Raw genomic sequence first — 10,804 nt, 5'->3', positions numbered from 1 at the left:
CGTGCTACGTTGCCGGAAGCAGCTGGAATTTGCTGGGGGTGCGCGCGGCCCCGGGAGACCCTCGCGCTGTGTGTGGTTGGGAGGGGCGGGGCTGGAGCGGCAGGTGAGCGGGGCAGCTGCGGACGGCGTTCTCGCCCCTCGGGCGCGTGGGCCTGCGCAACGTGCGCGCGCGCGCGCGCTGCCTAGGCAGGGCGACCCAGGGTCCCGCCTGCGCCACAAACCGTTGGCGCCCCCGCGGGAACTGTTGGCCTTGGCTCGAGACACCCGTGGCTCCGCCCCCAGCTCCTGCATGAGCCGGCCCGGCGGGAGCCACAGCGGGGCTTGGGATCTCTGCGGGGCGGGGGGTCCTTCCCTTGTACTGCTGCGCGCGGCCCTTCCCCCGCCCGTCGGGTCCTCAAAGGAGGCGTCGCGCCTTGGAGCCGCCTCTGGGCCGGTGCCCCGGGCAGATGGTTGCCCGGGAGGCCGGAGCGGAGGCCGGCACCGCCCCCACCCCAGTGTCTCCCCCAGGGAGCAGCGCGCGCGCGGGGGGAAGGGACTTGAACCCGGGTCTCCCACCGGCCAGGAGCTGCCCGAAGCACTGGGCGCTGCGGCTGGCGGGGTGGGGAGGGGTCTCCCTCCGCGCTGCCGAAGCTGTTCCACTTTGCGGGGACGCTTAAATAGGCTCGGCCTGAGCGGGACTGTGCTCCCCAGCGTTAAGGGGGACTTGCTGGGTCTCCTTCCTCCTTAGTGGCCTCCTGGGTGGCCGCTGTGGAGGTGGGCCACTAGATGGCTTGGGTTGGTGTCTGAGGTGTCTCAGAGCATTTTCTCTCTCTCTCATGTTCAGGGTCTAACTGTCCCCGTATTTGGGGTCAGGCAGAGAGTTCCCCCAGGTCAGATTGGCAGTGACTTCAGCGTTTGGGGATTTTTTGCCTTCCCCTGTAGTGTGTGAGTGTGGGTCACTTGCTAGGATTATCTGGGTATATCTCAATCACTTCCCTTCCATTGCAGGGGCCTCAGGCATTGGTCCACCTCAGACTATGTGTACGCTACCGATCTTACAGTGGCATAACTGTACCACTACAGCTCCGCTGCTGTAAGGTCTCCTGTGTAGCCACTCTATGCTGGCGGCAGACAGCTCTCCTCGTGGCATAATTAAGCCACCCCGATGAGCATCTCGCACCGACATAGCGCTGTCCACACTGGCTCTTGTCAGTGAAATGTATGTCAGCTGGGGGTGTGTTTTTTCCCCCAGTCCACTTGTCCGACAAAAGTATTACCGACAAAAGTATTACCAACAAAAGTGCTAGTGTAGATATATCCGTAGTCCCTCCTATTCTCTGCCTGTGACGACACATAGTCTAGTCTCCTGTGGGCAATAATATTTTGGTTGTTGAGTTCAGTGTGGGATTCTGGGTGATGTTGGTGGCCTGTGATATACAGGAGGTCGAACTAGATTATCTGGTGGTCCTTGCAGGCCCTTAAACTATGACTGATATTCAGAGACCCGAGTTCAAGACCCTGTTGCAATAACTCTTTATTAATATAAAGTGGAACAGCTTCAACAAGACAGATTGAGAGACCCACCGAAGAATACCCAGCAATCAGAGGGCACTCATCTGAGACATGGGAAACCTGTGTTCTCCCCACCTCAGGCAAAGGGGGAAGTTTGAATCCAGGGTTCCCACAGCCTAGGTAAATGCCCTGCCCACTGGGCTCAAGTTTATAAGGGGAGACTCAATCATCTTGTCTTCGTTTTGTTTTGTTTGTTGCAAGAAAGAGCTTAGGTGGGGAGAAGGTTCATAGCTTTGAATCCCAAGCAAACAGAGGTGCCTCCCTCCAACCCAGAATTACATGCCTATGTTTCTTTGAGGAGTGGGGCACACTGAATTTTTATCTGAAATAATTAAAATATAATGCAGTGTAAAATAGAACATCTTTAATAGTAAAAACATTCAAAGGCAATTGTAAAACTGTACATTTATAGATTCATAGATTCATAGATATTTAGGTCAGAAGGGACCATTATGATCATCTAGTCTGACCTCCTGCACAACGCAGGCCACAGAATTTCACCCACCACTCCTGCGAAAAACCTCTCACCTATGTCTGAGCTATTGAAGTCCTCAAATCGTAGTTTAAAGACTTCAAGGAGCAGAGAATCCTCCAGCAAGTGACCCGTGTCCCATGCTACAGAGGAAGGTGAAAAACCTCCAGGGCCTCTTCCAATCTGCCCTGGAGGAAAATTCCTTCCCGATCCCAAATATGGCGATCAGCTAGATCCTGAGCATATGGGCAAGATTCACCAGCCAGATACTACAGAAAATTCTTTCCTGGGTAACTCAGATCCCATCCCATCTAATATCCCATCACAGGCCATTGGGCCTATTTACCATGAATGTTTAATTACCAAAACCATGTTATCCCATCATACCATCTCCTCCATAAACTTATCGAGTTTAATCTTAAAGCCAGATAGATCTTTTGCCCGCACTGCTTCCCTTGGAAGGCTATTCCAAAACTTCATTCCTCTGATGGTTAGAAACCTTCGTCTAATTTCAAGTCTAAACTTCCTGGTGGCCAGTTTATATCCATTTGTTCTTGTGTCCACATTGGTACTGAGCTTAAATAATTCCTCTCCCTCTCTGGCATTTATCCCTCTGATATTTTTATACTTAGTGCTTGAAGAGTGCTTTGTTTCCAGAGCATTTTACAAAGATTGTCACAGCACCCTATGCAGTAGGCAGGTAATTGTTTGTGTTATACATGGAAAGGGGAGGGACAGAGAGGTTACATAATTTGTCAAAGGCCACACAGTGAGTTGTTAGCAGATTGGAATTTTAATTTATGTGTTATTGGCACCAATCCTGGTGTGCAAGTTTCTAAACTATGCTATTTTAATACATTGTTTGTAGGCAGCAGAAAGGTGACTCAATTAACATACATAGCCAAATTTTGAAAGGGGCTCACTCTAGCTTACAGTTTTGCACGTACAATCTTGCTGGCACAAGTGGTAGTATTTAGCTACCTACTTGCCTAATTACCCTTGCAAATCAGATTTAAATCTAAATGCCGTAATTAACACTACATAATTTAAAACATTTCTAATTTTACATCTGCTGTCTATCATTTCTAAGATTATGTAAAATAAATTAGTTTTAACTTTAAAATCTTTTCTTCAGAAAAATGTTGCCGACCACTTCAGTTAGTTCCCAAAACCAGGGCAATGGTGCGTTAAACTCCAGGGATGCAGCGCGACATACAGCGGGTGCAAAACGCTACAAATACCTGAGGAGGCTCCTTCACTTCCGGCAGATGGACTTTGAGTTTGCTGTTTGGCAGATGCTCTACCTGTTCACTTCACCACAGAGAGTTTATAGAAACTTTCATTACCGGAAACAAACAAAGGACCAGTGGGCAAGAGATGATCCTGCTTTCTTGGTATTGCTGAGTATCTGGCTGTGTGGTGAGTGTCTATTTCCATGAACAGCGAAAATGAGGTGGGAAAAAGGAAGAATTGGGCATTAGCCTAAGATTAGGGAGGCCTGGGTTCAAGTCCTTGCTCTGCCACAGACCTTGTGTAACCTTGGTCAACTCACTTAGTCTCGCAATCCTCACTTCCTCATCTGTAAAATTGTGTAAATAGTAGTTCCCACCCTTACATGGGTGTTGTGAGGATAAACACATTAATTGTGACATGCGCAGATACTGTAGTGGTGGTGGCGGCGGCTAGATAAGATCTTTCTCTTTTCAATAAAGTTGCAGGAATGTATCTTCACAGGGTTTTTTTCAGCACCCTGGGTTTTTGACTGTAGAGGCCCTTAATCAGAATGGAAAAGAAGCTGATGAGCTATCTACACTCAAAGGTTACAGTAACCATTTAGAAATTAGAGAACCATGGTAAACCGCAGGGTCTAGCTGTATCTAGAATCCTCTAAAGACTCTTCTTTATGTTTGTTGTAATCAAGTCTTGTTTCTGTTCTGTGTTTCAAACTGTGTCGGTTTCAATCATTGTGTCATAGCAAAGACAACCAGAGGAATGAATGACTATTCTTTTTTAAAAAAAAATAGTTGAACATTTGGATGATTAGAAACTGGGATGTATTATTATGTGTATTACCTTATCACATAAGCAGCCAAATTGTAGACTAGGACCATTGTGCTAGTCACTGTGCAAACACAGAAAAAAAAAGACAGTCCCTAATGTTGAACCCATTACAGGCAAAGTACCCTTTACACAGTGCTCTGTCCTTGCTCCCCTTCTCATCTCCATCTATACTTTATCTCTGGGTCATCTTATCTACAAACACAAATATGCTGATGGCTCACAGATCTACCATTCTGTCCAAACTAAAATCTTGAACTGTCTCTCTGACTCCCTCATGGATGTCTAGCTGCCAGCTCAAGCTAAGCATAGCTAAAACAGAGCTCCTATTCTGCAAACCCCCTCCCACCCCCCCATACCTTCCTGCTACCTCCTTTCTTGGTCACTGTGGACAAACCCCACCATCCTGCCTGTCACTCAGACCTGTAACCCAGACATTATCTTGACTCAGACATCTCGCTAGGTCATTACATCCAGGCTGTACCTAAGGATAGGCCTTTCTTATCCATCCATACAGCTAAAACTCTTGTCCAAGGTATCCTCATCTCATGTTTCAATCACTGTAACATCCTTCTCTCTGGCCTTGACAAATGAATCTTGCCCCACTCCTATCCATTCACAATGCTGCTGCGAGGATCATTTTCCTAGCCTGCGCTTTGACCACATCACCCCTCTCTTTGAATCCCTCCACTGGCTGCCTCTTCACTATCACATCAAACATAAGCTGCTTGTGTTCACTTTTGAGGCCCTTCATGATCAGCCCCCAGTCTTACTGATCATCTCTTATTCGCTATCAACCTGTGGATGCTCACTTCCTTTCCTGCACTGCCAGCCTCCATTGCCCACTACACCACTGTTAAATTTTCAGACAGCGGCTTCATGCTTTCCCCCATGCTGATCCACGCGCTTGGGAGGAGTATTCCATAAGCATCAGCAAAGGAACATCATTATCCACCTTCAAAGGCCTTCTCAAAACTCTCCTTTGCTGTGATGCCTACAGTACCCTTGGCAACAATTAGGCTGCTTGTATGCTGAGACCTCTGCCTATCATGCTGTCCAGTATTGTCTCATTGTTTCCTTGGAGACTCCGTCTGTCTTTATCTATTTGTTGTCTCTTGTCTGATACTTAAGATTGTAAGTTCTTTGGGGCAGAGATGCCCTTTTTTTACCGTACCTAGCACAGTGCTGTCGTGGTCCACAACTAGGACTCCTAGATGCTTTGATAATACAAAGTTACACAGTGAACAAAGCCTCAGCGAGACACTGTGGACGTCGGCCATCACCAAGCCAAAGAAAATCTTTTGCATGTAAGCTTCAGGTCAAATTGTTTTTTAAAAGGCAACAGTGAAAACACTACACCCAGTCCATTTTTGACTTGGCACAGTACCTGCAGTCACTTCTGAAATTTTAATGTTCTTGCAGTTGGATGGGAAATATTTCCTAGATCCATATGTGTTTCATGGTTGTTTTCCCAAAGCTGCCAAAGGAACTCAATAAGAATGTGTCTTATGTGTACTGCATTTTCATTCAACTAAAATGGACTGGAAATTTGAATGGCAGTCTGAAGGACAGCTGAGTCTTCAGAGCCAGAAAACTATGCACTATCACGTGGTTTTGTTGTAACTGAAAGCAGTGTGTCTTCAGCTCTGCTTGTTGCTCTTACTCTGCACTTCTGCTTAACAAGGTATCTTCTTCATAAAAAGATTCTAAGTTTAAAAATGTGAAATGTGCCACACGCTGAACGTAAGCCAACCACATTATACACAAGTGGTACGGTATGCAGCATTTTAATAGAAGAAGGGGCTGCCTTGCAGAAGATCTTAGGGGTGAGGCGGAATAAAGGGGAAAATGCTGAGATTTCAGGAGACCTCCAAAAAGTTAATCCCTGGAATGTCAAAGTTTGAGTGATTGGCATTGTTTGGTGATGTAGCATTTTTCCAGCTAGGAAGGATTAATTTCTCTTTTTTCCCCCTTCTCTCTCTCTCTTCCCCCTGCCCCCAGTTTCTACTATAGGATTTGGATTTGTGCTGGACATGGGATTTTTTCAAACGATAAAGCTACTTCTTTGGGTTGTGTTTATAGACTGTGTAGGCGTTGGCCTTCTAATAGCAACTTTAATGTGGTAAGTAAATAATTCCATCTAGAACTAAGTTAGGCATTGCTATAGGGCAGTTGACAGTTCCCTGCTGCTGAGGCATTGTACTTAAATCTGTAACAATATGACTTGGCTCAGAAGAGAGGGCTAAGAGTTTTCATTGGCTGTGAATAGAGCTCTATTGGGAAAGAGCATTAGAAAATACTTATTTTGCTTGATCTCTTTCTGCAAAAAAAGTCACTACTTAGAGGAAATTTATCAGTTGCACCTCTCAGTGCCTATTTTCCTGCTGAGTTGGTCTTTATCAACAATGCTGGAGGGTTCAAGAGATTTTTTTATTGCTTTTTTGGGGCTTTTTTAATAAATCACATGCTTGTAAACATGTAACAGATGAATTCTTGTGTTTAGTATTCTTAATGTTTAATGGCACAACATTGTAAAGTCAAGCCACCCTTCTCGCTGAACTATTTTAACTGTTGTTGTCACAAGTAATTCCGGAGGTGATTATAAGAGTTTGCTTTATGCATTTGTCAGCTTCTCTGCTCCTGTGGTCACTGTCACTTTTGTCTCCTGCCATATTATGTATGCCACATGAGTATTATGCCCTGTGCTGGGCAGAGTTCATGTGCAGTAAGAGGATGTTTCCCAGTAACATAGCAGCAGTGTTTCCTCTTTCAGAGATGTGGGCAGGTTCTCCTGTTCCTCAAACCATTGCAGGAGCCTGGGAGAGTGGCTGGGATGCTTCCTTTTTATCCAAGCCCTTCCCTTTGGGACACCTGCACGGAGTGGTAGTAGCTTCCCTTCATTATCCCTGGTGCCCTGCATGGGATTGGGAGAGGAAGGGAACGAGCAAAAAGAACCGCACTCTTCTCGCGTCCCTGTACTTGACCTCTCCACTGAGCCACAGTAATAATGGAAGAGGTGCAGCAGAGAAGTTCTCCCTCCCACTCCATGGGTGAGGGGAAACAGGCCCCTTTCTTCACTCCCCTCCCCTCCCTGTAGTCAATGGGAAGGACAAGAGGGAATCAAGGGGCCTCATTAACTGCCCAGAGCTTAGTGCAGGGGTTCTTAGTGCAGGACTTTTGTACTGGTGACCCCTTTCACACAGCAAGCCTCTGAGTGCGACCCCCCCTTATACATTAAAAATACTTTTTAAATATATTTAACATCATTATAAATGCTGGAGGTAAAGCAGGGTTTGGGATGGAGGTTGACAGCTCGTGACCCCCCCATGTAATAACCTTGCGGACCCCTGATGGGTCCCGACCCCCAGGCAGAGTGAGTGAAGAGCCCTTCCTACTTCCTGTGCCTTTGTACAGATATAGTGTTCCAATTCTAAGAACCTTGTCAGGATAGTGAGGGCCAAGAATCTCCCTGCAGACACGGGAGACTTTTCCAGTACTTTAGGGTATCACCTGATGGGGCAATAGTTGAGAATATGTCGAATGCTGGTTCCTCTGCAGAATTGGGCCTCTGAGGGAAACAGCTGAGAATAGTGGTAAGACTTTCCTGTCAGAGGAGACCAATAGCAGAGGCAATCTCTTGCCTTCAGTTGCTTCTTCGAGGCACACGCACAGGAAGGGCTCAGTTCTCACACATGCTCTTTTCTCTGCTGCTTGTATGGTTCACTTGAACCAGCAGGGAGGTGGGGAAAAAGGCAGGGAAGCTGTTGTCAAAAATGAAAAGGAAATCAGGGGCACTTCAAATAACTGATTTCTTAGTGAAAATGACATTTTAAAGTAGAGTGCCCTTGAAAAAGAGATTCAATATTTGATTCAAAATGTCTTTGGAAGTTTGTTGATCATACGAGGAATGTTCTGCTCTTATTCCAGGTGTAAGTCCAAAATGTATAATCAAATTCTTTGCTCTTTACTCAGGTTTTAATTAGGCAAAATTTCCATAGACTTCAGTGGAAGTTTGCCTGAGAAAATTAGGCTAAGCTATGGATTTGGTCCATAAGCTCAAGACCAGAAACCATGTTTGGCCTGCTTTGTTTTTGGGTGCAGCAAGTAAGTTCGTACCCATATTTTTAAGTATTTTGTTGCCTTTTTTGGTGAAGATGAGGCATTTATTAAATAAGGTAACCGGTGTGCCTTCTGTCTCTAAAATTAAATGCAACTGAGAGATTTTTGTAACACAGGAAATGTGAAGATGTAGGATATAGCCAGCCTTTTGGGAAGTGAGTGGATGGGCCAACTGAAAGACAGTGCTGCTTCTGTCTGTAGTGACAGCAGCAGTCTTTGCTCTCCTGTGCACAACATTTGCACTTTTTACTTAGCATCAAAGAATGTGACTACTGCTGAGAGAGAAAGGCTAACAAAAGGCTGGTCTGCGCTGTCTTTTTGAGGAAATACTCACCTTTGCTTAGGCTACTATGTTTTATTCACACATTAGGGAAATAATTTTCAGTCAGCTGAGGTTGGCAATTATGCAGAAACATTTGAAAGGATTGAATTTATGAATTAAATGGTAAAGACTTGAGGGTTTTTCCTGTATGTGACTTCATTACTTTAACTATAGGTGGAATGTCAAGTCAGCATTATAACTTCAGGAAACATGAAAGTGTGAAATTGTTTCACAACTTATTCCTTTTGAATTTCTTTTCCAATTAGGTTTATTTCTAATAAGTACTTGGTAAAACGACAGAGCAGAGACTATGATGTGGAATGGGGATATGCCTTTGATGTTCATCTGAATGCTTTCTATCCACTTCTAGTCATTTTGCATTTTATCCAACTGTTTTTCATCAATTGTAAGTAGAACACCCTTTTTAATGCTTTTTGCCCTGGTGCTGGGCCTCATGCAGGTCACAGAGCAACTGTCTTCTCTTTTACAGATGTTATCTCAACAGCCTCATTCATGGGATATTTTGTTGGGAATACAGTGTGGCTGATTGCAATTGGTTATTATATCTACGTAACATTTCTAGGGTACAGTGGTAAGTAATTTCAAAAGCTTTTATTAATTAGGCAACTGACTATAGGAAAACCAACAAGCCTTGACCTAGTAAGCTACTTTAATTTAGAACTCATATGTTTGAAATGATCATCTCAAATGCAGAAGTAGGAGAAGAATTCAATGCTGATTTATTTTTAAGCTATCCTTCCTAGATAGATGTCTTGCAGTCTTCACTGTCTAATGAAGCAATTCCACTTGCTCCATTCTGTTAAATTTTTTCTGAACATAACTTTTCCCATTCCCTTCCGAACCCAATACTGCCTCTGTCCTTCGTGGTTGGAGTTATTTGTAATCCTTTGCCAAGAATGCTAGATACACCCTTATCTAAATGTCCAACTGGGTTAAAAAGTTTATACCTAAAGGACTTGTCAGTTTATGTTGTGGTGTTAAAACGCTCTTTGCACAGAAGATATTGGTACTTATTGATGCTCGCCATTGTGTTGTACTATAATCCAGTTAATATACTGCTTCAACCCTCAAGACCCTTACATTAGTTTTGGACTCCCAGATTGACTAGAGAGGAGGGTAGTAATGCAACAAAATCATTGAGCAGGTTGGCTGTACTAATGTATGCAGACCTACCTCAATTACTCCTCTACTCTGATAGAAGCTATTCTGTATCTGGGCTAAGGGCTGCAGAATAAGCATGGCAGGGATGATAAACAGGCACCTAGTTTTAACCAAGCTGTTAAGAAATTGATGAAATGCTGACAGCCTCTCCCCAGGGTCCTTCTAGATCAGGGATCAGCAACCTTTGACATGTGGCCTGGTGGGCTGGGCCAGTTTGTTTACCTGCTGTGGCTGCAGGTTTGGCCAATCACAGCTCCTCCTGGCTGTGGTTCACTGCTCCAGGCCAATGGGGGCTGCGGGAAGTGGTGCAGGCTGAGGGATGTGCTGGCTGCCACTTCCACAGCCCCCATTGGCCTGGAATAGCGAACTGCGGCCAGTGGAAGCTGCGACTGGCCAAACCTGCAGATGCAGCAGGTAAAGAAATCGGCCCAGCCCACTATAGGGCTTACCTGGGTGGGCCTTGTGCCAAATGTTGCTGATCTGTGCTCTAGATGTAAGAGTTCATGGGTTTGGTCTATTAATACAACTAATTGCTGGTTTTAAATTTTGTACTCTAATCATAATTGTATTTCTTTTCTAGCATTGCCATTTTTGAAGAACACAGTTATCCTTTTGTATCCATTTGCACTCTTAATTCTGCTATATGTGCTCTCATTAGCACTGGGATGGAACTTCACCAAGACACTTTGTACTTTCTATGAATTCAGAGTGAAATAAAAACAGGATTTCATATTTCTGTGTATTTTGTCTTAGCTGCTGACAGTATGAACATCTAAGATCTCTTGTTGTAAATGGTTGTAAATTTTCTTTGTAGATAAGTGTAAAAAGCTTGACCTGTCTATTGCAATTTTTAATGATTAAATGTTAGTAATTCTGTATGAATACTTTTGCAGTACATTCCTCAAGATAAACTACCTGTACATTTTTGTAATAAATCTAACTGAATAAGTTGAATAGCATAATTCTCACTGTTAATGTTTTTTAATGGGATAAGTACTGTATTTTAGTGGAACAAATAGATGGAGGCTAGTTATTTTAAAGATGCAGTGCTTGGTTTATTATTGTGTGGTTCTCAGGCTTAATGCTTCTACAGTTTAGCT

General features: G+C 44.4%; 1 protein-coding gene across 4 annotated transcripts; it reads left to right on the top strand.

Annotated features, from left to right (window-relative positions):
• Positions 1-19: 19 nt before the first annotated feature.
• On the top strand, positions 20-10,436 carry UNC50 (unc-50 inner nuclear membrane RNA binding protein). Of its 4 annotated transcripts, none has more exons than XM_073352582.1 (7): positions 20-103; positions 3,159-3,442; positions 5,260-5,388; positions 6,083-6,203; positions 8,789-8,928; positions 9,013-9,114; positions 10,285-10,436. In XM_073352582.1, exons 2-7 carry the CDS (start codon positions 3,163-3,165, stop codon positions 10,419-10,421), a joined length of 909 nt encoding a protein of 302 aa, XP_073208683.1. In that variant the 5' UTR covers positions 20-103; positions 3,159-3,162; the 3' UTR covers positions 10,422-10,436. The 4 variants fall into 4 exon arrangements, with proteins under 4 accessions (XP_073208683.1, XP_073208709.1, XP_073208700.1 ...); XM_073352599.2 differs by lacking the exon at positions 20-103 and adding an exon at positions 557-1,671; XM_073352591.2 differs by lacking the exon at positions 20-103 and adding an exon at positions 1,703-2,723.
• Positions 10,437-10,804: the final 368 nt, after the last annotated feature.

The sequence above is a fragment of the Lepidochelys kempii genome, chromosome 1, assembly GCF_965140285.1.
Source record: "Lepidochelys kempii isolate rLepKem1 chromosome 1, rLepKem1.hap1, whole genome shotgun sequence".
Lineage (NCBI taxonomy): Eukaryota > Metazoa > Chordata > Testudines > Cheloniidae > Lepidochelys > Lepidochelys kempii.
The sequence above is the reverse complement of the archived record's forward strand: the minus strand, read 5'-3'. Positions and strand labels throughout refer to the sequence as shown.